Source organism: Epargyreus clarus, unplaced genomic scaffold, assembly GCF_041222505.1.
Source record: "Epargyreus clarus isolate Ecla_fem2 unplaced genomic scaffold, WU_Ecla_fem_2.2 ptg000032l, whole genome shotgun sequence".
Classification (NCBI taxonomy): Eukaryota; Metazoa; Arthropoda; class Insecta; order Lepidoptera; family Hesperiidae; genus Epargyreus; species Epargyreus clarus.
The window spans coordinates 7,529,908-7,557,338 of record NW_027332237.1 but is presented as its reverse complement, the minus strand read 5'-3'; the positions used below and the strand labels follow the sequence as shown (position 1 = coordinate 7,557,338).

Here is a 27,431-nt window from a genome sequence, read left to right as displayed (position 1 = left end):
GATGGAATGAACGAAGATGTCATCCGATTTCTCTCAATATAAGTAGCAGGAAAGATTGGAGTTCTACTTAAAATGTATTGCAAATATATTGCTATAAATGAGGGCTAAGTTGGACCGGAATTGGATCGGAAAAGCAGTGATAGCCTAGTGGTTAAGAAACTCGGCTCCCCGATCAATTGATCCTAAGTTCAAATCCCAGACACGCACACCTCTGATTTATTATTAGAAATTAATTATCACTTGCTTCAACAGTGAAGGAAAACGTCACGAGAACACCTACACACCTGAATAATCTTAAAATAAAAAGTTTTTCAAAGGCATTTGAAGTCTATCAATTCGCATTTGGTCATCGCGGTGGACTATAGCCTAATCCTTCTCATTCGGAGAGGAGACCCATGCCTAGCAGTGGGACAGTAATGGGTTGACGATGATAACGAAGTTGGACCGCCTCATTTTTTATAACAGACATGTAACAATTCCTTTATTACATGTCTGTCTTGAAGTGTTGATAGAAAGTGGCAAATGGAACCCATAGATATATATAATCAACCCCAGATAAAATTTGATTCCTACCTTCGATCGGTCGCAAATGTGCCGCTACTCCTGAGGCCTAAGCTGGAATGCCACGAAAAAATATGTCTTCCATATCACACAAATAAGTGACACCGAAGCGAATATTGTTTCACATAACTCTAAACAGCTGATATCAAAAGTAGTAAAAAGAATATTACAGACATTATTATACTTTTATAACACTTGTATGTTCTGAACGTTTTTGGAATATTAAATTAGATTATAATATCGAAAAAGTAGTCAAGAGCGTGTCGACACACGCACAGTGAGCGTTTCTCTTGCAGCAAAACAAGTTTGTACTTCATACGTAGTATTTATCAAGGAAACTGTAAAAAACAAAATTATTTCTGCGGTCTCATTACGATCATTTGTACAAACTTAGACGCGAATAACTTACCAATAGTTGACTCAAATAAAAAAAACAACCTTATAATTTTGACTTGGTTGACTCTCACATACCCTAGACATATTTCATTCCTTACTTATAATTAAATTACTTATAATTACTTAATTATTCTTACTTATAATTTAATTATGAGGACTGTGATTTTATGCTCATAATTACACTGCATAAGTTTGTAATGGTGGTGCTTCCTAAAACAAATGTGTCTTCAAAATTATTTTTAAAGTTACAGAAAGTAAATATCCAAATAGAATCAATGTTATATCAGCGGATGGATGGATAGACCTTTACACCGACTAGAAGAAAATTTATCTAAGATTTCTATGCGTCCCAATTACCTTGCGGAACCCCAAAACGAGTTCACTGCCCTCTGAAGTCTCGTGTGCCGCGTGCGTTATATCTTTTATGGCAGTAAATAGCGTCTTCCGATGCTTTACGCTCCACGATTACTTTGTAAGTACATTTTCCTCTACATTTCCCCGACATTTTCAAGTTAATTTTGTACCAAACTTAGGTTACAAATCATTACAGCTAGTGAAATATTACATGTGAGTGCAACAACCGCTTATGTTGTTTTGTGTAAGAAAATATAATGCTATGTGACGCTACGCTATGTTACGCTATGCTACATTACGCTACACAATGCTACGATAAACTACATCTCACTACATCACACTACATCACGCTGCGTTGTGCTATAGTACGCTACGCTAAGCCGTGCTACGCCGTAGTACAGCATATAGAGTATAACGTAGCATACAAAGCAACGCATCGGACTAGATAATACAGAAAAAAATAATGAAGCTAACATTAACATAAATAATTAGCCAAGTGCAAGACAAACCCGCGCCCGGAGGGTTTCGTACAACCAAAAAAATGTTTTTTTTCTATTTCTAGTATTTATTAATTACAACAGCCATTGGTGTACTTCAATGGCTTCAATGACATTGTAAAAAATTTGAACTGTCTGCCTATAACGGTTCAAAAGTTAGGTAAAAAAATATCGAATAGCAGTTTGCTGTATGGGGACCCCTTTTTGTATTCAACTTTATTTTTTTAGTATTTGTTGTTATAGCGACCACCATTATGCACCCTCTGTAAAAATTTCAAGTGTCTATCTATTACGATTCCAGAGATAGAGCCCGGTGACAGACGGACAGACAGCTAAGTCTTAGTAATAGGGTTCCGTTTTACCCTTTGAACCCTAAAACTTGTACTTACAATATCATACTTTTATGGGTTATGCTACATGAAAGTCCCTACACAATATTAATCTCGTTAAATCGTCAGTCCAAAACATCTAAAGGATTAGCCACCATGTCATAAACCCACAATAGAGTCCGGCGGTGTTTTTCATTTTACAAAAACTATTGCACAAAAAATGCTCTTATGTACTATGAATACATTGTATATGTAAAAATTGTAGAGGCGAATATTCCTGTTATAACATTTTCACGAAGTTACCAGCTTTTCACGGTAAATGGGATTTTCTCGGTTGGACGGATGAATAAGTATTATCCCATGCTTATTTTCCGTATAATATTTCTTGTTTTTGATACGGTTATGCATTGCGCGTTATTTACTATGTTTTTTTTACCTGAGTGTGGAGAGAAATGTTTTTCAAGCATAATGAAAGAAAGAAAGAAACATTTATTCGGATAATTGCAACACAAATGAAATATTATAACAGAAAAAAGTCAAAAAAAAAAATAAAAATAACATAAAACAAAAGAAAAAACAACGACAAAAAGGACAATACAAGTGCAAATTTAAATTTTTAGGTCTTATTCTTATTATATTAGGTCTTATTTATTTAGGTCTTATTATTATTAGGTCTTATTTATTTAGGTCTTATTCTTTGATACGCTCTGCAGTCCAAACGATTTGAACGATTTTAACATATGAGGTGTAGTTGGATTCGTCCGCATTGTAGAAATAGCATATCCTATATTTTAGGTCGGGTTTTATGTTTTTATAATATTCTAGTTATTTATAATACTCGTCAACTCATTTATATCCCATTGCTGGGCACAGATTTTCTTTTCGAGTAAGAGGAGCTTAGGACATCCACCGCTCTAGGCTACATGTCTAAGAGTTGTTTTAAAAGAGTTCTTCAAGATGAGTGATGTCTACCAAATCGTGCTTGCTTAGCGCGGTAGACCTTGGGTTAAATATTTTTCAATCTGACGGGAGACCTGTGTAGCAGTGGGGTAGTCATTGATGGCGACGACGGCAAGAACACGAAAAAGTTTCTACAGATTAGTCTATTCTAGGTAAATCCCAAACTTATTGGACACGCTTTTAATAACATTATGTTCTCCAGTTTTTCGTAAAACTCTTAGTACAAAGCACGTCCCCGAAAGGGATTTTCGTGAATTCACTGAAAAGTGACTTCGTTAAATCTGTTTTGACGAATATCCAAATGAACTTTTACCGAATGAAGTCAGTTCTTTGATTTCAATAGTTTTTCGACTTCATTTTTGGAAGCCGTTAAAATTTCATATTGAATTTCCAGATTCGACGATGAGACTTCGACATTCGTTTTAGTTTGGACTGAACAGAAAACAAAAATCCTTCTAACAGTAATCATGGTGCGAAAAAGTTATTTTCAATATGCACAAAATGGCACAAGAGAGATATTAATATATTCTGCATGCCCTCAATATAAGTATGACATTGGAATACTTAATCCAAACAAACTTAAACTAATCTTGAACTCTAACAAGGGATAATTAATATCTAATACGCACAAAACTTTAATACCTATAATAGGTGCTGCGAATTTTAACCTCAGACCCCTGGTTTGAGAGTTTAACCACTAGGCTATCACTAACCTTCCACCCGAATACATTGAGGAGCGTCGTGGAATAAGCCCTAAGATTCTCAGCCCGAGTGTGGACAGACTTGCCCAGCAGTGTAAACTTTCGAGCAAGTTTGAAGGTGTTAGACCCTTTGTGGTTCGACTCCAGCGGCACCACTGCTACACCTATTTCTGCCTAATAACAGCGTTTGTTAAGCGCTGCTGTGTCCTGGTTTCAAGGGTGTGACAAGGAAGACATACTTTTTCGAGGCGTTCCAACTTAGTACTCAAGGTTAGTGGCGCATCTGTGACCGACCTCAGGTAGGAATATCTAATCCTATCTGGGGTTGATTACAAAGGTCCATGGGCGGCAGTAGCCACTACTTCCATATTATAAAAAGTGCCTAGCAAATATTTGTATTACCTTATGGAATTAGCGTATAATGAATCAAAGTGCATATTAAACGTATCATGCAATTAGTCACCGCAGTTATATCGTGACGCTGATGACGTAATTACACAAGCCAATAGTCTGATTGCTGGGAATATTAGTACAAGCTAATTGTTATCTAATTTATGTATAGACGAACTGTATGTGTATTTGTAAACTGTTACCAAAAGCAGTCACGTTTTGTTGAAAGAGTTACTTCTGTAATGCTTATTAAGCTATATGCTTAGAATGCTTTCAGGTCATTACTGGCCTAGGAGTAGGTTACAGGATGGACATTTTTTTATATAAAATAGGAGTAGCAGACGAGCATGCAGTCCACCTGATGGTAAGTGGCTACGCCCTTGGACATCTGTAATGAACCTCATATAGAATAAGATTCCTACCTGAGGTCGGCCGTATGCGCGGTAACCTCAGGAGTACCCCTGAGAATTAAGCCCTTACACAGTAGCCCTTAACACTGTTATTAAATAGAAATAAGTGTGGCGGTGGTACCACCGGAGTCAAACCACAAAGGAAACCTTTAATGGACATCATCATTGGTACTTTACAATTCCGGTACCGGGAGCCGTGTCTATTTCGGGATCCCGAGATTAACCGTAGAGAATCCTAAAATCCCGTTGTAAAATGAGAACCGGAATCTAATTCTCTGTAGTGACCAAGTACCATCAGAAGAATTGCACGCTCCTTTATTTCTTGAATCTTATCTGATAATCTAAAACCTTTAAACGAGCATATACTCCTACAATATCATTAGAATATTTCGCCACCATTTACGAAGTTAGAATAGCTTGGTCGGGACATCGGGCCCCTTAAAACGCAGGTAACCCGGGTTCAAATCTCGGCCCATTGTTTCTTTTATTTTTTCTCTTTTTCGAGTTCCTTCTTTTTGTGAGAAAAATAATTGCACTCGTGACTTTTATTTCAAATAATCGGTATTTTTGTTTTATTATTCAAACACCAAAAAAGCTCGGTCGTCCAGGTACTAAAAATATAGAAGTACACATACATTAAAAAAACCATACATAATTAGTCGTAAAACCGTAGAGTCTATAAATAATACGTTCTTTATTATCTGTCACGATATTTCGTGCTGTGACAATTCAAACACGACTGACATATATTTTTATACAGAAATGGTTATAAAGACGAAATTTACGAAATGGTTCCTCATTTTTTGGTTTTATCAATGGTTTTGAAAGTTTTGAGCGCTGTCTGTAAGTTTAGTTATATTTAATTTAGATGTTTGTTCTGGGTTCTGTTTATATATGTCTGTCCGTAATATCCAAATTTATCTTATTTTTTATACAGAATATCTTTCACAATTTAACATTCTTCTGAATTCTCAAGACAAGCTAAATAGAGCTAAAATCTGCTTCTAGAAGCATGAAATTACTGCGGAGGTTCTTACATAATGTAAATGAGCACTAAGAAAGGAGTCTGTACTCTGTTACGTTATCCTTTAAAGGAACTAAATAGGAAATGGAATTTGGTTTATGCGCAAGTTAACAAGGGAAAAATAAATAATTTAGTGTAACATAATTAGATGTTTAAACTAAATTTAAGTCTAGGTAATTTATTAATTATTATCGTAAGCTTCCGTTTTTCCCGCGGCGCGCAAAATTCTTCTAGAACTTCAATTGATTTAGGTCCTAAAATTATTCCTTAAACTTTAGGTTATACTCCTACAGAGATGTAAAAGGCCGTTGTGCAGACCACATACCATCTTTGGAGCAATTTTAGTCATAACTTTACTTTCGATGTTTTCTTAAATTGTTATACCAAGTGATCAAATATTTCTGATAATAATAGTAATTAATTAAAGTGTAATAAATCCAGATTTGAACGAATACGAAGAGATAACACACAGGAACTATATGCCAACAGAAGAAGTTGAATTTGAACCTGTGACCGTTTTATCGAAGGAAAAGGAGAAATACATATCGTCGCAGAACCTGAACTGCGATGATTTCTCAAGATTCGCCCTCAATTGTACAGTTGAAGCTGCTTTCATATATAATTCAACACGAATTTCTCCACCAATGCCCGACAAAATAGGAGACTGGTGCAGGTAAGAAATACTCTGATATATATGTTTACTAGTTTTTGCCCGCGGCTTTACCCGCGTTTAAAAGAAAATAATATAACATACTAACATACATACAACTGTAAATTCGTACCTTCAACTTTGCTAAAGATCATCACTTGATCAAATGCATGTTTACGATTCAATAATCTATCTATCTAATATCTATCGATCTATTATTGATTAAAATAATCGATGTTTTGGGTAAAAAAAGTCGATTCTCCGATTAATCGATCTTAGATCGCCATCCCTAGTTCCCGTGGGATTTCCGGGATAAAAACTATTATATGTCCTTTCTCGGGTCTCAGACTATCTTTGTACAAAATTTCATTAAAATCGGTTCAGTGGTTTAGGCGTGAAGAAGAGACAACCAGACAGACAGACAGACAGAGTTACTTTCGGATTTGTAATATTAGTAAGGATAAGGATATGTCGGAAAAAACACAATCAGGACATTAAAGGGACACGTCAGTCAGTAATTCAGCAATAAAATAAGTTATCATAGTCAGTCGGTCAAGTACATAGCAAATAACCATAGCGAGGGCTATGGTAGCCTATTGAAACAAATAGGGATCAAATGCGTTACTTAGGTAAACAGTTTCGCATTGGAGATGTGACCGGGTCCGTGTCTCACGGACTGCCGCAGCGCATAGCCCTCACTCTCGAATTCGTATTCGCATTCGCTCTGTCCACATTGCGCAACTTTTTCATATAAAAGTGACGTCACGGCGACTACCTGAGGTACAGGTACTAAGATAATAAAATTATCAATCTTATTAAATAACGATATCGATATCCACGACATATAGATATAAACTAAATAAGAAATGTGAATGTGTGTTTGGTTGTTTGTTACGCTTTCACGTATTTACTACAAAACTGATCATCATAAAATTTAGTGGTCACGTTGTCAGGGATTCAGAAAAAGACAAAGGGTGACTTTAGTCCCGATAAATTTAGTTTACGATAATTTAGGTATTTTTTTTATAATACATATAGGACTAGCAGACGAGCATACAGTCCGCCTGATGGTGAGTGGTTACTACCCATGGACATCTATAATCAACCCCAGATAAGATTAGATATTCCTACATGAGGTGGACGACAGATGCGCCGCTATCCCTGAGGACTAAGCTGGAACGCCTCGGAAAAGTATGTCTCCAAACCATTCAGACACAAATCAAAACACAGCAGCAGCCTTTTATTCTTAAAGGTGTTAATAATAATAAATCACATACTCAAACCTCTCTCTAAATGCTTTTTCTGAATACATATAAATCTGAACAATGACCAGCTAAACTTTGCCTTCCTATTTAGATAGAATCAAACTGTTAACAGTAGGAAACTTTGTAATAGCAGTTGAGCACTTCCGCTGAGCTTCCAAAAAACAATAAGTGTCCTACTGGTTTCGAACTACGTGGCTGTACGCTTGGAATCAAATTCAGTGTTATATGTTTCTTATATCGACGCTGTTTTTATTTATATTGTAGAATTTAGAAATTGATACTTCAAAGGATGGTAGGATATTCCTCCTTATGGACATCTGTAATCAAGCCCGAATAACATTAGAGATCTACCAGTCGATCTGTTTGAATTTGGTAAAACCCTTTGTGGTTCCCGCCCGCCAGCGGCACCACAAATAACAGCAGTGTTAAGCGTGCTGTTCTGGTTGAAAGGTGTAGTAAGGGAGACATGCTTTTTGAGGCACTTCAACTTAGTCCTCAGGTGTAGCGGTGAATCCGTGGCAAACTCTATGCAAGAATATAATATTAACTGGGGTTGGTAACAAATATCCACGGTTACTCACACATTCGTCTGCTACTCCTTAATATATAAAAAGCCACTACCATCCTTGGACACCTGTTTTTTCTTACCACATTACCCACACCACATTAGAGTATCTTTACTACGTTAACATCTACTGGTTAACTGCTACCGCCCAGAGGCTTCAGCTGTAATTATATCAAGATATTATTAGACCTACTAGAAACCCACCACAGAAGCGTTATTACCCATGAGAACTAAGTTGGAACGCCGTGGAAAATTATGTATTCCTTGCCACGCCTATCAAAGCGCTTGAACAGCACCACTTGAACTGCTGTTGTTATAAGACAGCATAGAAGATCTTGGCACTTCCAAAGACCAAAACACCACCTTGCCCCAATGGTGTTATCAACTATCAAATTATTGAAGATTTTATTTTCAAATTTAATTTTCAGAGCAATAAAGCATCTAGTCAATTGCGCTATAGATTGGAACGCTGAGTGCAAAGACATAACACAGGACCATTTCAATGAAGAAGGTATTAAAGGCCACATTCACGTCATCAGAAGCGTATGTGATGACGAGTGGTTTCTAACACGTAAGTTATCTTAATTTACCCCTATGCATTAACCAGTCAATTATTATAACAGAAGTGGCAAAGAAACATACGGTCCACCTGATGGCATAGTCCGCGCCAAACTGCTAGTCTGCTCTGAAGTTGCTGCGAGCAGGTGTAGTCATACAATTTGCTATGGCGACTCAGAGCGGACTGGCTGTTTCACGCGGACTATAAGTGACTACTTCCGCCCATGAACATCTGCAATAAGATAAGATTAGGTTCGGTCACAGATGCGTTACCCTTGAGGACTAAGTCGGAATCGGTAATGTCTCCCTTACAGCAACTTTTCAAACTCGAACACAGCAGGGCTTTAAACTGCTATTATTAGGAAGTAATAGGTGCTGATGAGGCTCCATTAGCCTTCGACTGATATCCTAGTGGTCATTTCAAGATCTCACCTTTTGGTCCGGATTCAAATGCCAGCGAACTGTGATTTTGAAGGTAGTAGAACCCTCTGTGGTTCGACTCCGTCGGAACCACCGCCACACCTATTTCTACCTAATAACAGCAGTGTTAGGCGCTACTGTGTTCCGGTTTGAAGGGTGTGGTAAGGGAGACAGACTTTTTCGAGGCGTTCCAGCTTAGTCCTCAGGGGTAACGGCGCATCTGTGGCCGACCTCAGGTAGGAATATCTAATCCTATCTGGGGTTGATTACAGATGTCTATGGGCGGCAGAAGCCACTTACCATCAGGTGGACTGCATGCTCGTCTGCTACTCCTATATTATATAAAAAAAAAAAAAACAAAAAAAAGATTTTTCTAAACTGCATATATGCTTTGTTTCAAATATTGTATATAACCTTATTATTATCCAATAAATAAATGCTTAAAGGAAATGAACCAAGCAGACATATAATTAGAAATAGTTACCTTAAGAGGTGCCATATCGCATGTTTGTCCATTTTGTGTTCATAGCATCTATAAAGGTTCACATACTACTACAGACACTGAACGTGCCAAGCACGGGGCGTATGTCTGTAGACATAATGACACCAAAAGCATAATCATAGTGAAGTACTGAAAATCTTACTTATTTTCTATTTTAAATTTTAATTGCAAATGCAATTCCCATTTTCCGAATGTAACTTTGGAAATAACGAAACACGAATCCCTCATCTCGTAAGTTCGTAATTAACTTTGTGTTCTGGGGTACTTATGTACTTAGTTGAACTTCCTCGAATGGAACATCCCACCTTGCCTTCCCACTTTAGTTATCACACGGAAGAGCTGGTGAATAATGTTACTAGATTCTTGTTCCTAGGTTTTCCAGTAATTAAGTGAATTATATTGTTTGAATTATATTGAAGTTGGTTGCAATTTTGGTTGATGTATTTTATTCTTAATAAGTAATATACCGTGTGCAAGTTCGACTCGCACTTGGACAAATATTAATAAAGTATAGTCCGCACCAAACTGCTAGTCCGCTCTGAAGTTGTTGCGCGTATGTTTAGTTAGCATTTTTTTATAATATAGGAGTAGCAGACGAGCATGCAGTCCACCTGATGGTATGTGGCTACTACCGCACATGGACATCTGTAATCAACCCCAGATAGGATTAGATATTCCTACCTGAGGTCGGCCACAGATGCGCCGCTACCCCTGAGGACTAAGCTGGAATGCCTCGGAAAAGTATGTCTCCCTTAACACACCCTTCAAAACGGAACACAGCAGCGCCTAAAACTGCTGTTATTAGGCAGAAATAGGTGTGGCGGTGGTGCCGCCGGAGTCGAAACACAAAGGGTTCTACCACCTTCAAACCTTGTATATATTGTATAGTTGCAATGTGATTTCACAGGTTATATGGATTTATCAGCCTGCATTGAAAACAAGGCCTCCATTTGGGAAACCTGCTACTCAACATTCAAAGACTCTGTGGAGCTAGAGAAAAATACGACAAATGAATGGACACATTATGAAACACATTTTAATTTATGTTGGTAAGTTTCACTTTAAGTTACTCACTCAGTTAAGAATATATATAAACGTATGTATTAAAAATAATTAATTAATCTATACTTCTATACTAATATTATAAAATGGAAAACTTTGTTTGTTTGTTTGATTGTTTGATTGTAATGAATAGGCTTAAAAACTACTGGCACAATTTTAAAAATTCTTTCACCATTTGAAAGCTACATTATCCACAAGTAACATAGGCTATTTTTTTGTATGAAATATATTTGATAAATAGATTTTGATGCGGTACAAAAGTTTGCTGGATTAGCTAGTTAATTATAAAAAGAATGAATCCGGCTGCCTAAAATATTTCCTATGTCACGCACACATAGACGAATCTAACAACACCTAATATGGGAAAATCCGTCAATCAATTTACTCATTTGGGCGTGCCAAAGAATGAGACATATGCCCTAAAAACTACCCTTTACGGTCCAGTACCCTTACCATAAGTTTTTACGTCTTGACAAATATAACTGTTGTTGGCGATGCAGGCTGCTGGCTGACAATAGACATAGGTTTTTATATATGTTTACCTTTATTATACTTTATTGTATATTTAAAAAGAAAATATATGTCACTTACTTCTGACTACTCAAGAAAGAAAAGAACGTTGTTTTTCTCCGACTCCCTTATAACAATAATAAACCTGGATTAATTCGAATAGCCTTTACTATTAGCATCGCTGCGAGCCCCCGGAGCCCTACAACTGTTTTGGTATTTGTTTACGTATTGGCCCTTATTATTTCCAAGTTCTGACACAATCCGTTAGGGGCGCTGATTGGAAATTGTATGGGCAAATACGTAAACAAATACCAAAACAGTCATATTTGTCAAAACGTAAAAACTCCTGGTAAGGGTACAGTTCTGCTACTGTCACTAATGTCTTACTGTTCTCCACGGGTCTCCGTTAAGGCCATAGTCCTCAGCGCTGGCCTAGTGCGTATTGGTAGACTTCACAACATTGGGTATTATTACCCGTGCAGGTTTCTGATTAGAAAATTAAATTTCAAGTTTATTTTATATAATAACTAGTTTTTGCCCGCGGCTTCGCCCGCGTTTAAAAGAAAATAATATGACATACTGACATACATAAAACTGAAAATCCGTACCTTCATAGGAACGACAGTGGCACCATCTAGCGAAAATTGGTCGTACCAACTCTGGAACCTTCGTGGGCTCATGGGCAACAACTTTGCTATAGATCATCACTTGATCAAATGCATAGTTTACGATTCATTCCTTACTAATATTGATTAAAATAATCGATTTTTTTGGTCCAAAAGATCGATTCTCCGATTAATCGATCTTAGATCGCCATCCCTAGTTCCCGTGGGATTTCCGGAATAAAAACTATCCTATGTCTTTTCTCGCGTCTCAGACTAATTTTTTACAAAATTTCATTAAAATTGGTTCAGTGTTTAGGCGTGAAGAAGAGACAACCAGACAGACAGACAAAGTTACTTTCGGATTTATAATATTAGTAAGGATTACTTTTATTAAAATCTCATGGACAAAATGTTATATTTCTAAAGTTACTTGTTTAAATCTTAGACGGAAATAAGGCTCGTTATCTTCAATGCTACTTACTGATATTTTGTATAATAGTTGTTATTGTGTACAGTGCACGGGCCAAGTTTCGTCGATGTACCCTGGGGTCATTATTCCGACTACAGGCAAACTGTTCTTACGAAAACGCGGTGACGTTGCAAAAGTTTTCCGTTATCATCTCAGAGGGCGCTGTATATCAGGTAGGTGAGTATTTGGTTTGAAAGGTATAAACTATCTAGTAACATATATTTAGATTCATATTATACGATGATTATTGTTTGATGCTCCAAATAGTTCCGCTTTGAAAGGCGTAGTAAGGTAGACATACTTATAAACTTAAAAAATCTTTCAATGTCATTGTTTTTATCGTTAAGTATAGATATCTCACCGCCTTGTCTATGACAAGGTGACCTTGTAATATCCTACAATTGAAAGAAGCCATTAAATGGCTTAAACGGCTGACAAATGTGTCAGCCATTTAATGGCTGTCATGGTGTAATTTACGCGGAACAATGCCGACATGTGCAGTTAAGTGCAAAAACACGAAATCGAAGAAAAAGCGCGGAGATATATCGTTTCATTCGTAAACGATCTAATACTAATAAATACTTATAACATTTTTTTAATATTTTTCATACACGAAGGTCATTTTCGAAGGTGGTAGAACCCTTTGTGGTTCGACTCCGGCGACACCACCGCCACACCTATTTCTACCTAATAACAGCAGTGTTAGACGCTGCTGTGTTCCGGTTTGAAGGGTCTTACCACACTCTTCACAGGAGACAGACTTTTCCGAGGCGTTCCAGTTTAGTCCTCAGGGGTAGCGGCGCATCTGTGGCCGACCTCAGATAGGAATATCTAATCCTATCTGTTGTTGATAAAAGATATCCATAGGCGGCAGTAGCCACTTACCATCAGGTGGCCTGCATGCTCGTCTGCTACTCCTATATTATAAAAAAAACACGAAAATAGATGACAGTAATCTTTACTAATCTATGGTTGTTATTAACAAAAATATCATCGAAAATTACTCTAATTAAGATCTGTCATTATATTAAGTATCATGTTTCCGCAGTACCGTCAGCAGATATAGCCCCATTTTGAATTCAGCTATTTCGCTCTAGGTCAGCAATTCGTTCGAAATATCAAATTTAAATTGTCTTTGTCTTTCAACTCAAAGGAGTCGCTGATAAGGCAACTCAGCGAAATTACTGTACGAACATTATGAGTGCTGCAATAGAGATCTTAATATTATCGTGATAATTAGGGACTTGGGGAATTCGGTTTAATTTTTAAGTAAAACACTTGATACTATACTTACTTTTGTGTTATACTTGATCCTTGTATTATGAACTCAGTCGGCAATTAAAATAGTCAGTATTGTAATAAATGTAATGAGGATGGCATAGTAAAGATTACTCACTCCTAACAAGAAAATGTAACCAGTTTTAACAATTGAAATTGTCACTGTCATCTATTTTCGTGTTTGAAAAATATAAAAAGGTAGTTTTTAGATCATTTGCGAATGAAACGATATTTCTCCGCACTTTTTCTTCGATTTCGTGTTTTTGCACCACCTAACTGCGCATGTCGGCATTGTTCCGCGTAAATTACACCATGACAGCCATTAAATGGCTGGCAGAATTGTTAGCCGTTTAAGTCATTTAACGTCTTCCTTCAATTACAAGGTTGTGAGATATCTATACTTATCTATGGGGGATAAAACCCTTACTGCTTCGACGCCGCTTCACCGCCACTATTTCTGTAACAGCAGTGTTAAACATTACTGTGTTCTAGTTTGATGGGTGTGGCAAGGGAGACATACTTATCCGAGGTGTTCCCAGGGGTAGAAATGCATCTGTTATCGACCTTAAACTATCTAGTTTTATTTGGAGTTAATTACTGTTGACCATAAATCGACTTACCATTTTACCATCTGGTTACATTGTCGCTTGCTACTTGCATAAAACAAAAACTTACTATAAACGATAATATTGTTTTAGGATTGTGACAGAAACATGATGTACAGTAACTGTCCCGGCGGAGATCCTCGACCTTCGAAGAACTTGCTGGGGAAGCTGATGAGCTCGGACGCATTTAACGAGGCTTGCCTGTTGGAGACGAAGATGTGGCCAATTTTGCTTCTGGTATACTTCGATTTACTCGTCAATAAATTATTTTAAACTAATTTGTTATTTCTTCCGTCCCTTTGAGCAAAATAGTCACATTTCTTTAATTGAGATCTTTAATTAAACGGATTTCTAATTCGCCTATAAAATTGACATTTGTAGTTTACTGAATTATTACTTACGAAGAGCGAAGCCCTATTAAAGACAGACGTAAAATCAAATTAAAAGCGTAATAAAATCGAAATCGCTCTAGATATCGTAAATTGCTATCGAAGAAACTTTAGAACTCCAATCATTATTTTATTTTACGATTATAAAATAAAATCGGATTTATTTTTACGGGATTCAAAATTGACTTTCATGTTAAGATAAATATAATAGTTTTATCGGCAATAACACATGGTATTTTTTATCCTGAAAGTATTCCGCATATTTGCATACATTTAATCTACAAAAATAAATTAATAAAATAGTGATTGTAGTAGTCATAAAAACGAGCTATTTAAAGCTTTTAAACAACGCAAAATATTTAATTAAATATGGATTAATAATGAATCATTTGAAAACGAATCCAATAATCTTTCTTCTTCAATTAATGATAGATCATTTCGTATTTTAATTCAGCAGAAAACTGCATCACCGCATTTTACGAAATCCATCTTAATCTTTCCGAGAAAAGCTATAGAAAACGGCTGATCCTTTTTGTCTATCCAAGTCACCGCTAATGAGATGGTTAACTTCAGAATCTGCTTTATTAAACGAACAAAAGCCATCTCAGAAATCCTCGGTCCGTTGTTGTATATTTCTTGGGTATTGAAATTTTATTTATCTGTCTCGAATTTTAAAGTTTCTAGGTTCGTGAAATGTAGTATTTTGAAGTAGCTCAGTTAAGTCCTTTTTGAATGTAAACTTGAAAATGATTTATAAAGACTTGACCTAAAAACAATGTTTGGCGCCAGAAGCCATAGTGCTGCTGTATTTTGCTTTGAAGGGGGTACGTTCAACACCACAAAGGCTTCTACCACCTTCAAATAGAACTCCTGCTCTATTTGGATGTTGTGACAAATTTACTGAAATTACGGTAACTGTAGTAAACCCTTCGGTTAGACTGATTTTTGTTTATTATTTCTACCATATTATGAAGAAAGAACCATATGGTACTTCTAGTACATATGTGTATTTCTTTTTCTTCAAGGTATTTAGTCTTGATATAGTCTAAAAGAAATCATTTAGCGATAAAACTGCATTTTGAAATCACCTAGCGATAACCGCATTTTATACATTAATGTATTATTTGTATTTATTACTGACACGATAATATTTTTATCACTAAAACGTGCAAAGCTGAAATACGTTATCGTTACTTTGATAAGGGAGTCCGAAATTCGCCTCATCCCTAATATCAAATAAAGTCCAGAAAATGATTTATTAACTGTGCGATAAATAAGGAAAGAATAACCGGCCAAAGGGATGTGTTGGAATTAAATAAATTGAAAATATTTCTTGGACCTTGTGCTGGGATTAAATAAATTGGTAATTTTTAATGGATTTTGTGTTGGAATAAAATAAATAGGAAATTAGTTTGGGGCTTTTATTTTAACGTTCGATGTTAGGAATTATCTTTTAGTCCTGAAAAGTCACTTGGATATGAGCTTTACAAAGGACGAGTTCAAACTCTTAATTAGTGTCACAAGCACAAAAAAATAAAAATTTAGATCCCTCTACATATTTTAGAACCCATAAAGATTTTAAATGTGATAGAACCCTTTGTGGTGCGCCTCCGGCGACACCACCACCACATCTATTTCTACCTATTAACAGCAGTCTTAAGCGCTGCTGTGTTCAAGTTTGATGGGTTCCAGCATGTTCCTCAGGAGAGCGGCGCATCTGTGGCTGAACTCAGATAGAATAGACTCCTATCTGACATCTTATCTGGGCTTGATTACATCTATGGGCGGCAGTAGCGACTTACCATCAGGTGGACTACATGCTTGTCTGCTACTCCTACATTATAAAAACAATACTCAAACCCGGGCTTGATAACATGATATCCGTGAGTGCCCACTTACCATCAAGTAGATTCTTACCATCAAGAAAGCTTCTTTCCTCCTACGGTTACACAAAAAACTTCAGCAATCAGTACTTACGCAATCGATGTCAGTGTAAATGGTACAAGAAGTTCGAATAACCCCTAATAACTTTTTAACATTTTTTGTTTCTGTTTCGCTCCAACTCGAGTAGGCTTTGTGGGTTAGAAAGAGACAGCGACTGTCTATTTGAACGTAACGTACGATAAATTTCTCTCGAGTCAGAGAGGCCACTAGAAAATAACGAGCCAGTAAATTTTCTTCGCAAGATAGCTTAGGCAACGCGGATGCACTACACACGGTCATGGAAAAGAGTCAAGTATTTAAATAAATAAATGATTTTCTGCAGTCTTCTTTCTTTCTTTACAATTAGGACATTTCTCGACAAGAAGAGGACGTGTAACTGTATCTAAAACCTAGGCGCCTTTATCTAATTTTACGTCTCTACAATATCTAAAATTCTAAAGTAACATATATAAAAACGAAGAAGCACATGGATTTAAAACAGAAGAACTCTTCAAGTTTCTTTTATCAGGATTTCTGCCTTACAGCGTCCGTAAGATAGTTTTTACTCGACGTGTTCCAACATTGTCATCTGTAGCCGACCTGTAACATGTTTTTATATGAGAAAATAGTTGTAGCAAACTAGCATGCAGTCCATCTGATGACAAATTTCCACTGCCAATGCTCATCAGTAATTATATTCAACCCCGGATAATATTTAACCCCGATTAATAACAAGCACAAAAAAAGAAAAATTTAGATCCCTCTACATATTTTAGAACCCATAAAGATTTTAAATGTGATAGAACCCTTTGTGGTGCGACTCCGGCGACACCACCACCACATCTATTTCTACCTAATAACAGCAGTCTTAAGCGCTGCTGTGTTCAAGTTTGATGGGTTCCAGCATATTCCTCAGGAGAGCGGCGCATCTGTGGCTGAACTCAGATAGAATAGACTCCTTCTTCTTAATAGAATAGACTCTTTCTTTTATCAGGATTTCTGCCTTACAGCGTCCGTAAGATAGTTTTTACTCGACGTGTTCCAACATTGTCATCTGTAGCCGACCTGTAACATGTTTTTATATTAGAAAATAGTTGTAGCAAACTAGCATGCAGTCCATCTGATGACAAATTTCCACTGCCAATGCTCATCAGTAATTATATTCAACCCCGGATAATATTAATATACTACTGGATGTCGTAGATACGTTCGTACCTCTGAGGACTAAGTTAGAATGCCTCGGATGAGTATGTTTCCCTTACAACACCCTTCAAGCCGGAATACAGCGGCGTTTAACTACTGTTATTAAATAAAAATAGGACAGAAAAAAATGACTTCAGTAAAGTTTCCTACATCAATTACACAAAATGACGAGCAAGTGATTGTTAATATGCTTTCCGAGCTATATGTCCGTGTGTACAATCCACGGCTATTCCTGGACCGCGCTTCGCACCTGTTACCAGCGTTCTTTGTAAACTAACCATTTTTTATAGGAACAATTTATTTCATTTGAAAGAAATAGAATTACCGACTAACTCGCTTTCGTAGATAACTTTGTCGGCAATCATTTTTCTTTGTTACTTTAGAGCTAAAACTAGAGGTGTTTGACTCAAGATAAAGTAACGAAACATAAGATTTTCGCTTTTGGCGCATTGGAGAAGAAGTTGAAAGTGAAATTTCAGAAACGGGATTTCATAGGTACATTTCTAGTATGATGCAGCTTTTATATATCGATAGAAAAGTGTTGAAGTCAGAAAACTTGAGAGATGATCATCTTAGTTTTCAGGCAACGCTGTGATCAGCTTCAGGTGAAACCACTGATTCGTGTTGTTACAAATTATGAAGGCGGTAGAACCCTTTATAATTCCACTCCCTGTGCTTACTTATTCGAGGCTGAAGAAGTTGGAACAACTTATTTCTTCTGAGAAATAAGTTGTTCCAACTGCTGAGTGGCGACGCATCTGTGGTTGACCTCAAATAGTCACATCCCATCTACGTACTTGTTTACTACTATTATAAAACAGGGATCATTGGCAGCGGTGGCCACTTCCTTCAGGTTTCTTTTTTTTTATAATATAGGAGTAGCAGACGAGCATGCAGTCCACCTGATGGTAAGTGGCTACTGCCGCCCATGGACATTTGTAATCAACCCCAGATAGGATTAGATATTCCTACCTGAGGTCGGCCACAGATGCGCCGCTACCCCTGAGGACTAAGCTGGAACGCCTCCGAAAAGTCTGTCTCCCTTACCACACCCTTTAAACCGGAACACAGCAGCGCCTAACACTGCTGTTATTAGATAGAAATAGGTGTGGCGGTGGTGCCGCCGGACTCGAACCGCAAAGGGTTCTACCAGGTGAACAGCAAGCACACTTCCTACTCTTATCTTTCACACCCTCCCGCCTAAATGCAGAACAGGTTCACGCTAAGAATAGGTGTATTTACCTACAAATAAATAAACAAGTAGTAACAAATCTAAATCTATATATTTATATCTATATATTATAAGTAACAAATCTAAATGTATATATTTTCCAAAATCTAAGTTAATCCTAAAACGCGCCTAGTTAGACAACTTTGTTTATTGATAAAATTACTCAACACATTATCGTTTGGAGCGATAAGCTTAAAATATTACAACGCGTCTAACATTATTATATCTAGCTCCAGTAGGCTCGGTACTTAATAAAGTGTTCTAGATCTGTAAAACAAATTAATATCTGTCGACTGGATTCCTTTTATAAATAGCAAATTTTGTACTAGATTTAGATTTTGAAGGTAGAACCCATAAAGATTCAACTCCGGAGACACAACCGCCACACCTATTTCTGCCTATTGACAACACTGTTAAGCGCTGCTATGTTTTGGTTACAGCGGTGATAGCCTAGTGGTTAAGAAACTTGGCCTCTCGATCGAGGGGTCCGAGGTTCAAATCCCAGGCACGCACTTCTGATTTTTCAAAGTTATGTGCGTATAAGACATTATCACTTGCTAAACGGTGAGGAAACCTGCATACTGGGGTTGATTGCCTTGTCCATGAACGGCAGTAGCTAACATCGGGTGGACTGCATACTCGTCTGTTACATTCTGTTTGTTACTTCTATATTTTATATATAAAATTCTCGTGTCACAATGTTAGTACCGTACTCCTCCGAAACGGCTTTACTGATTTTTCATACTGCTTACTGCTACTGCTAATCCTACTGCTTTTCATACCCCTAAGTATTGTTCACCCTTAACATTTTTTTATATGGCAACACAACGTTTGCCGGGTCAGCTAGTTATATATAAATACTCCTAAGAACTAAGACAGTAATGTTGGAGTCGTTCCTAATAGTGGGCATAGGCCACCACTGAGTACTTAAACGAATGAGCTAAGCTCAATTTCCATTTTCATTAAGTAAACATAAATTTCGCTAGTGTTAAGCAAAAAAGTGACAAATGACGGCTAGAGACCGCAATCCACCCTAATGAGGGTTGAACTATTTTAATTATTATAAGCACATGCCATAAACGGTACAAAGTCGTCATGTTTTACGATAATAGAATAATTAGTCCATTGTTACTTGCCGTGTTTCGTAATATCTTATATTAAAAATATATCTTTCGTATAAAATAATTTGTATAAATAGCGGGAGGGTACGACCGCCATATTTAATTTTATGTGTAACACATAGGTTTTTTGCAACAAACGAGCATTTAGTCCACCTGACAGTAAGTGGCTTCTGGCGCCCATAGGAATCTGCAATTATGTCTAAATAATTAAGGTCTTGCTTGATGTCTATCGCATATGCATGTTTACCCCAAAACCCCAAAACTCATTTAATGCCCTTATAGACATTTGTATTCAACCTCAGATAAGATTAGATTCCTATCTGAGTTTGGTACAAATGCCTTAATACCCCTGAGGACTAAGTTAAAACGCACAATAATTGTGTCTCCCTTACTACAGCCTTCAAAGCGAAACACAACAGCACTTAACATTCCTGGTATTAGGCAGAAGTAGGTAGTTTCGAAGTCAAACTATAAAGGGTTCTACGATCTGTCGAGGCACACAGGGGTTAATGTCACCCTACAATGAAAGGTGAAAAAGAATTTAAACACAAAATATAAATATTCTTATAGCATGCGAGTAGCAGACGAGCTTGCTGTAGTGCATGCCTGAGATTTGAACCTCGGACTCCCTGACTAATAGGTCGAATTTCAAACCACTAGCCTGTCACTGCTTTAACAGAACAATATTTAGTACAAGATAAGGAAAACGGCAAAGTAAACCTACTTTCGTTAATTAACTGTGTCTTTATTAAGAAGAACTTTTTATCTTTAATAACAGTTTCTATGGCTTAATTAAGATACGCTTAAGGTCGTTTGTCCACCGCACCGTCACCGAGCCGATACTGAAAATAAGATTATTTCGGGCCGATTTTAATATGTCGTGACGGCGATAGTATGACCGCCGTAAATGCAGTATATGGACAAGTTCCAACGTGTTTTATATCGCGGGCAAAATCACGGTGCCGATCTAGCTGTCGCGCCGATCTACTAGAGATATCGGCGACCGGGATTACGGTGCTAGGCTAGCTTGTGTCTTACGTGCGGTGGACAAGCGGCTAAAGTAATGTATATACCGCTATTTTAGCGCCGTCATTAATTATCGGTTTCGGCTCGATAACGGTGGCGGTGGACAAACGGCGTGAGTGTCATGGTTGATTTGATTTTGTGTGGTAAGATGTATATTTCTCCGATGCGTTCCAGCTTAGTCCTCAGGGGCAGCAGCGCATCTGTGGTCGACCTCAGGTAAGAATATCTAATCCTATCTGGAGTTGACTACAGATGTCCATGGGCGGCAGTAGCCACTTACCATCAGGTGGACCGCATGCTTGTCTGCTACTCCTATATTATATATAAAAAAGAGGTTTAATAAAAGGGTTCCCTTCTTACTTTTGGGTACGGAATCCTAAAACAGAATGCTCCCATGCGGTTTATTATTGTATATTTAAAGATGCCCTTTAAATTAACTCGTTTTCAATATACGTTATTATTTTAGAGCAAGCTGAAATGATTTAATAAATATTAACGATGTCTATCCAAGATGTTATCATTAAAATTTGCATTGTTATTGCTGATCTTATGCTATGCCTTTTAACAGACTTCATAATTGAATAAACATCTTTAAATGTTACCTAATTTTGTATTTTCTTTTGTTTTGCAAAAGACTGTTGGATCTTTGTCGTTGTAGTCTGACATACAGAGGGTTCCAGGTTTGATCCTCGGTAGGGCATATATATTATTTGTAAATTATTTGTAATCAAATACAAATCTTAAAACTAATAACTAATCAATATGAGAAAATCTAAATTAGTAATTACAAATTTTTAAAACTTTAGTTTTTTGTTCAGTGCACGAGAGAAAAGAAATTATTTTTGTGGATCGGTTATTATACTGGTCTGACATTCCTGACTGACTTCCAGATTCGCTTGTTGTTAGATACACATGATCTATAATCATTTCCTAATCGTAAAACTAATCAGTATAAGAAAATAATAATTAGTAATTACAAAATCTGGATCTTGGTCTAGATTTCTCTAATTACTCTCAAGTGGGATAAACGCGCAAAACAGTAGGGTCAGACAAAGCTGTATATACCTTTCACAATACTTCCCTGAATTCAGGTCAGACGCTAATGAGATTTTCTAGTATTAAGCTATTAATCGTAATGTAAGTCATATAGGTATATCCGAATATATCTTTTTTTTTCTATAATATAAGAGTAGCAGACGAGCATGCAGTCCACCTGATGGTAAGTGGCTACTGCCGCCCATGGACATCTGTAATAAACCCCAGATAGGATTAGATATTCCTACCTGAGGTCGGCCACAGATGCGCCGCTACCCCTGAGGACTAAGCTGGAACGCCTCGGAAAAGTCTTTCTCCCTTACCACACCCTTCAAACCGGAACACAGCAGCGCCTAACACTGCAGTTATTAGGTAGAAATAGGTGTGGCGATGGTGCCGCCGGAGTCGAACCACAAAGGGTTCTACCACCTTCACAATATCTGCTTATATCCGGTTTAATCTGGCTTATGCTATCTGGTTTTATAAAAGGCTTTGTCTTTTTTATTTTGGGTTCCGGACCCAAAGAGTAAAAAAGGAGTCCTATGACTTAACCTCCGCTGACTATCCATCTGTCCGTATGTCATAGGGATGTATCTCTGGAATAGATGGACATTTGAAATTTTTCACAGAGTGCTTGAAAAATAAAAAATCTGAAGCAGCAAAGGGGTCAACGTACAGGAAAACGCATTTTTTATGTTTTTCGCTGTATCAATTTTCACAATGCATTCAATTCTGTGGTTGCTGTGATAATATTATAAATAATAATAAATTATAAATAAATAATATAAAAAACTAATAAGAATGTTGTGGTACGGACACGGTCTTCCGTGTGCGACTTAGTTTCGAAAAATGACGACTTTTGACATGGACAAAAAATATTTGGTGGTAAAGAATTTAGAAAATTTTCTAGCAAACTTTTTTAGTATAAAAATTGATACAACTTTGATCATCTGAGTACCCAAAGGGTAAAAACGGAACCCTATTACTAAGATTTGGCTGCTTTTCCGTCTGTCCGTCTGTCACAGGGCTCTATTTCTGGAACTGTAATAAATATACACTTGAATTTTTTACAAAGGATGCATAACAGTGGCCGCTATAACAACAAGTATTAAAAATAAAAAAGTTGGATGCAAAAAGGGGTACATACAACAAACTGATATTCGATATTTTTCCAACTATTGAAAGGTAGTTAGATACTTAAAAGTTTTCGCAATGTGTGTACTTTAATGGTTGCTATAATAATAAATAGGTACTAGAAATTTAAAAAAAATGTAAATTTTGGTTGTACGGATCCCTCCAGGTGCGGGTTTCACTTGGACTTGGCCAATTATTTTGGAGTTGACAACTATACTTCACTTGACTACACTGGTTCAATTAGTTCCTTCCAATTAGTTAATAGCCTAGATAGTAGTAGTAATCCTGATACAGTTGTCTTGCTTCCATGTATACTAACATGAAACCTCACTTTGAGGCATTTAAGATAGATATAGTGTGACACAATCATATCTGTAGAGTCTATTGTCAGATAAGATAGCTAGACCAAGTTGACTATAATATACTAGTACTCCAATTTGCAGTTAGGCTAGTGGATTAAATTTACCCTCAATCGGAGAGGTATTCGAGCTCAGACACTCACCTCCGATTTTTTCAAAGTTAAGTATGTGCATATTAGAAATTAATTATCACTTGTTATAACGGTGAAGGAAAACATCGTGAGGAAAAATGGCAAAGGGTTCTTGTAAAAGTTCTCAAAGGTGTGTGAAATCTACGATTCGCACTTGGCCAAGGCGGTGGATTTTAATCTGAAACCCTTCTCGCTCTGAGAGGACACCCGTGTTCTGTACCCTTACCATGAGTTTTTACGTTATGACAAATATGACGTTTTTGTTTACGTATTTGTCCATACAAATTCCAATCAGCGCCCTTAGCGGATTGTATCAGAACTATAGTATCAGTAACGTAATATTAAATGTCTAAATTGAAAAATGGCGCTTTAGGTTTTGTCTCTTTTTTTGCGAACATGTGAGGTAGACGAAAAGACTGGAGCACTTACTTCTTGTTACGTTTACTCAGTCTGCTGAAGAAAATGGAACAGAATAATGGATTGAGTAAACGTAACGTAAAATTGTGGGATGTTTTGAAAACTCATGGTAAGGGTACTGTAGCGGGACAGTAATTGGTTGACGATGACAACTCCGACTTGTATGAAGCTTTTCTATGAAGAGACAAAGATTCCCGTTTTCGATTTCAAAGTCTGTTTGAAATTTCATATTTTCTCATGCCATTTATGTTCAGTTATATTGTCGTATATAGGATTAGTGCTAGGAAACCACTAAATCGATTCGGATGTGTTTTTGCTTGACTTGGAGTGGACTTGGAGTATTTACTTCATAGTTTTTTATTCTACATTTTTTGACAGAGTCTTATAAATTACAAATTCTAACAGTCCAATAAATAAAATTCCTAATTCGTAGATACGTGAGGTAACCATGACTTTTAATAAGTTATATTTTTTCTATTTTATTACTTTTGGTATGATTATTACTTTGACAATGTGAAAATCGTGATTAACGACAAACAATAAAATTTAACGTAGTGTCTACTATTGAACTCATATCACAGATATACATTGCTGCTAAAGTAGTAAAACGAGTAGAAATTTGTGAAAAGAAAATGAAACTATTACCACTACTACTCGTACTTACAATACGCACTGCATTGGGGGCGAAAATATTAGCAGTATTTCCAGTGCCATTTACAAACGACCAAGAAGCATACAGAACTTTGATACAAGAGTTGGCCAGTCGAGGCCACGAAATAACAGTGGTTACAAGTGAACAAACTTTCCCCAAACAGGACTCAAACAACATCATAGAAATAAACCTCCAAGATATGTCGTATAAAGTCTGGAAAAAATTCAGCAATGTCATAGAATCAAATCAAAAGATGGACATGGTATCTAAGGTAAATTGGATCTTCAATGGACTCAATCAAGTGTTCTTGGAGCAATTGAAAACGGAAGAAATGATAAATTTGATGAAAGAAAAGCATTCGTACTTTGACCTCATATTATTAGAAGCAAGTGTTATATCTGTTTTAAGTTTGTCTCATGTATTTAAAGCTCCTGTAATATTAGTCAGTTCAATTGGTGCCGTATTGGATAATTACGAGGTTGTTGGTGCTCCAACTCATCCTTTAATATATCCATCAAGCCTGACCCATCGTGTCTATAATCTTACTTTTTGGGAAAAGATAACAAAGTTTTATACACAAATACGATTAGATAGAGCATTCCAAGCGAATGAAAAGAAACTGGATCCAATTCTTAAAAGTCATTTTGGACTTGACATGCCATTACTGAACGAGTTAAAAAACAACGTTCAAATGTTGTTTCTGAACGTAAATCCAATATGGGTGGTAAATCATCCGGTACCGCCAAATGTGGTTTTCATGGGTGGAATGCAACCAAAAATCATTGAAGAGTTACCAGAGGTAAGCCGATTGGGTTGGTTAAGCTGCCAACATTTCGTTTTTGCCAATAACAATTGCAATTTAGGAGTTTCTTTTTAGCTTTTGTTTAAGTTAATAGACTTAATATTAAATTTAACGAACACTGGACGAAACACTAGAATAATTAAATATTTTATTCTGCCATCTCGTTTTTATAAAAAAATCAGCTTCCATATGTTTCAAAATTAGTTGATGGAATGACTTGAAATTTTCATACAAGATTTCTACATAAAGGAGGTTTTTTAATACTTTTCATGTCCAAAATATGTCTCTCATAGAAAATGATAACACGTGGCTTAAATTTCAGGATTGGCTGACACTTTTAAACAACTCTAGATATGGCGTAGTCTATGTAAGCTTTGGTGACAATATCAAGCCTTCTCGATTGCCTCCGAAGAAAATACTGATATTACTAAACGTGCTTTCGGAAATACCGTATGACGTACTTTTGAAATGGGATGTTGATGCCTTGCCAGGAGTACCCAAAAATATCAAAATATTTAAAGAGCTCCCTCAGTTGTCAGTACTTAGTAAGTATATAATGGAATGAGTATATATTACATACAAATAAGTTAATTAAATATTATTGACTTGAATATTGATGGTTCCCTTTGTGGTTCGTATGCGTGGCACGACCGCCAAACCTATTTCTACTTAATTTAAGTATTGTGTTCTTGTATTAAGCGCCGCTGTGTTCTGGGATGAAGGGTGTGATAAAAGTCACATTCTTCTCATTAGTATGACACAAGTCATACTAATCTTGATAATGATATTTAATATTTTGCTACAGAACATCCAAAAATCAAACTATTCATTACACATGGTGGACTTCAATCAATCCATGATGCTATCAACGCAGGAGTACCCATGATTGGTATTCCTATGTTTGGTGACCAGTGGTACAATACCGAAAAATATGTTCATTTTGGAATTGGAGTACAAGTAAATATGGAATTATTGAGTGAAGATAAACTAATGGCTGCTTTACGTACGGTCATCAGTGAAGAAAGGTAATATAATTATCATATAAATGATAACGACGTGAATATTCATAGATTCAAATAATTTATTTTGGATGTTAACGCTATTCAAGCGGTTTTTAATAATATTTAAGAAATCTGCACTTTTCCTTTTCGACTTAAATTTCGTAAATGTTGATGAATCCTGCTATCTTAATATAAAACATATGATGATATAAAAAATTAGAACAGAAATAATTTATGTTTCACTCTGCTTCCTCTGAAGACATAAATACTTGTACTATGTGACTTTCGTATAAAATTTTAGTATGCTCAATCTTATTCCAGCTATCGTCGTAACATCGTCAAGCTACGAACGTTAATGCACGACCAACCCCAAACTCCATTGGAGCGCGCCATCTGGTGGACGGAGCACGTACTGCGGCACGGCGGAGCGAAGCATCTGCGTGCACCCGCAGCGAACATGTCCTGGACAGAGTACTACGAACTACGATTTATCTTTACTCTACTTGTCCTGTACTGGGTTCTGTTAGGAGTTTTAATAGCTTTCTTGATGCTAGGATTTAAAATTATTCTTACAATTTTTACAGACCCGAAGAAAAAGAAGAGTTAATCAAGTGTCAAAACAAAGTCTATCTAGATAACGTATTCTATCTTTATATATAAAAAACAATTCCTGTTCGTTAGTCTCGCTAAAACTCGAGAATCGCTGAACCGATTTGGCTAATTTTGGTTTTAAATTATTTGTGGAAGTCCAGGGAAGGTTTAAAAGTTGAGTAAATATGGAATATAATTCATAAATAGATTTTGAGGTGGTACGAAGTTTGCCGAGTCAGCTGGTCTAAAATAAAATATGCATCACCCTTAAAGCCCTGTTTATATCAGTAGACCATTAATATATGT

General features: G+C 36.6%; 2 protein-coding genes across 2 annotated transcripts in view; both read left to right on the top strand.

The window, feature by feature from the left end:
* Nucleotides 1–27,141, top strand: part of LOC140754963 (UDP-glycosyltransferase UGT5-like) — a 128,797-nt gene extending 101,656 nt beyond the window's left edge. The window contains exons 8-10 of the mRNA XM_073090123.1: nt 25,856–26,078; nt 26,339–26,558; nt 26,856–27,141. Of these exons, the coding sequence (XP_072946224.1) occupies nt 25,856–26,078; nt 26,339–26,558; nt 26,856–27,141 (729 nt within the window). The remainder of the gene's footprint in view (nt 1–25,855; nt 26,079–26,338; nt 26,559–26,855) is intronic.
* On the top strand, nt 5,317–14,384 carry LOC140755015 (uncharacterized). Its single transcript, XM_073090186.1, has 6 exons — nt 5,317–5,441; nt 6,064–6,295; nt 8,530–8,672; nt 10,489–10,630; nt 12,274–12,400; nt 14,204–14,384. The coding sequence occupies exons 1-6, from the start codon at nt 5,387–5,389 to the stop codon at nt 14,381–14,383; spliced, it is 879 nt and encodes a 292-aa protein (XP_072946287.1). The 5' UTR covers nt 5,317–5,386; the 3' UTR covers nt 14,384.
* Nucleotides 27,142–27,431: the final 290 nt, after the last annotated feature.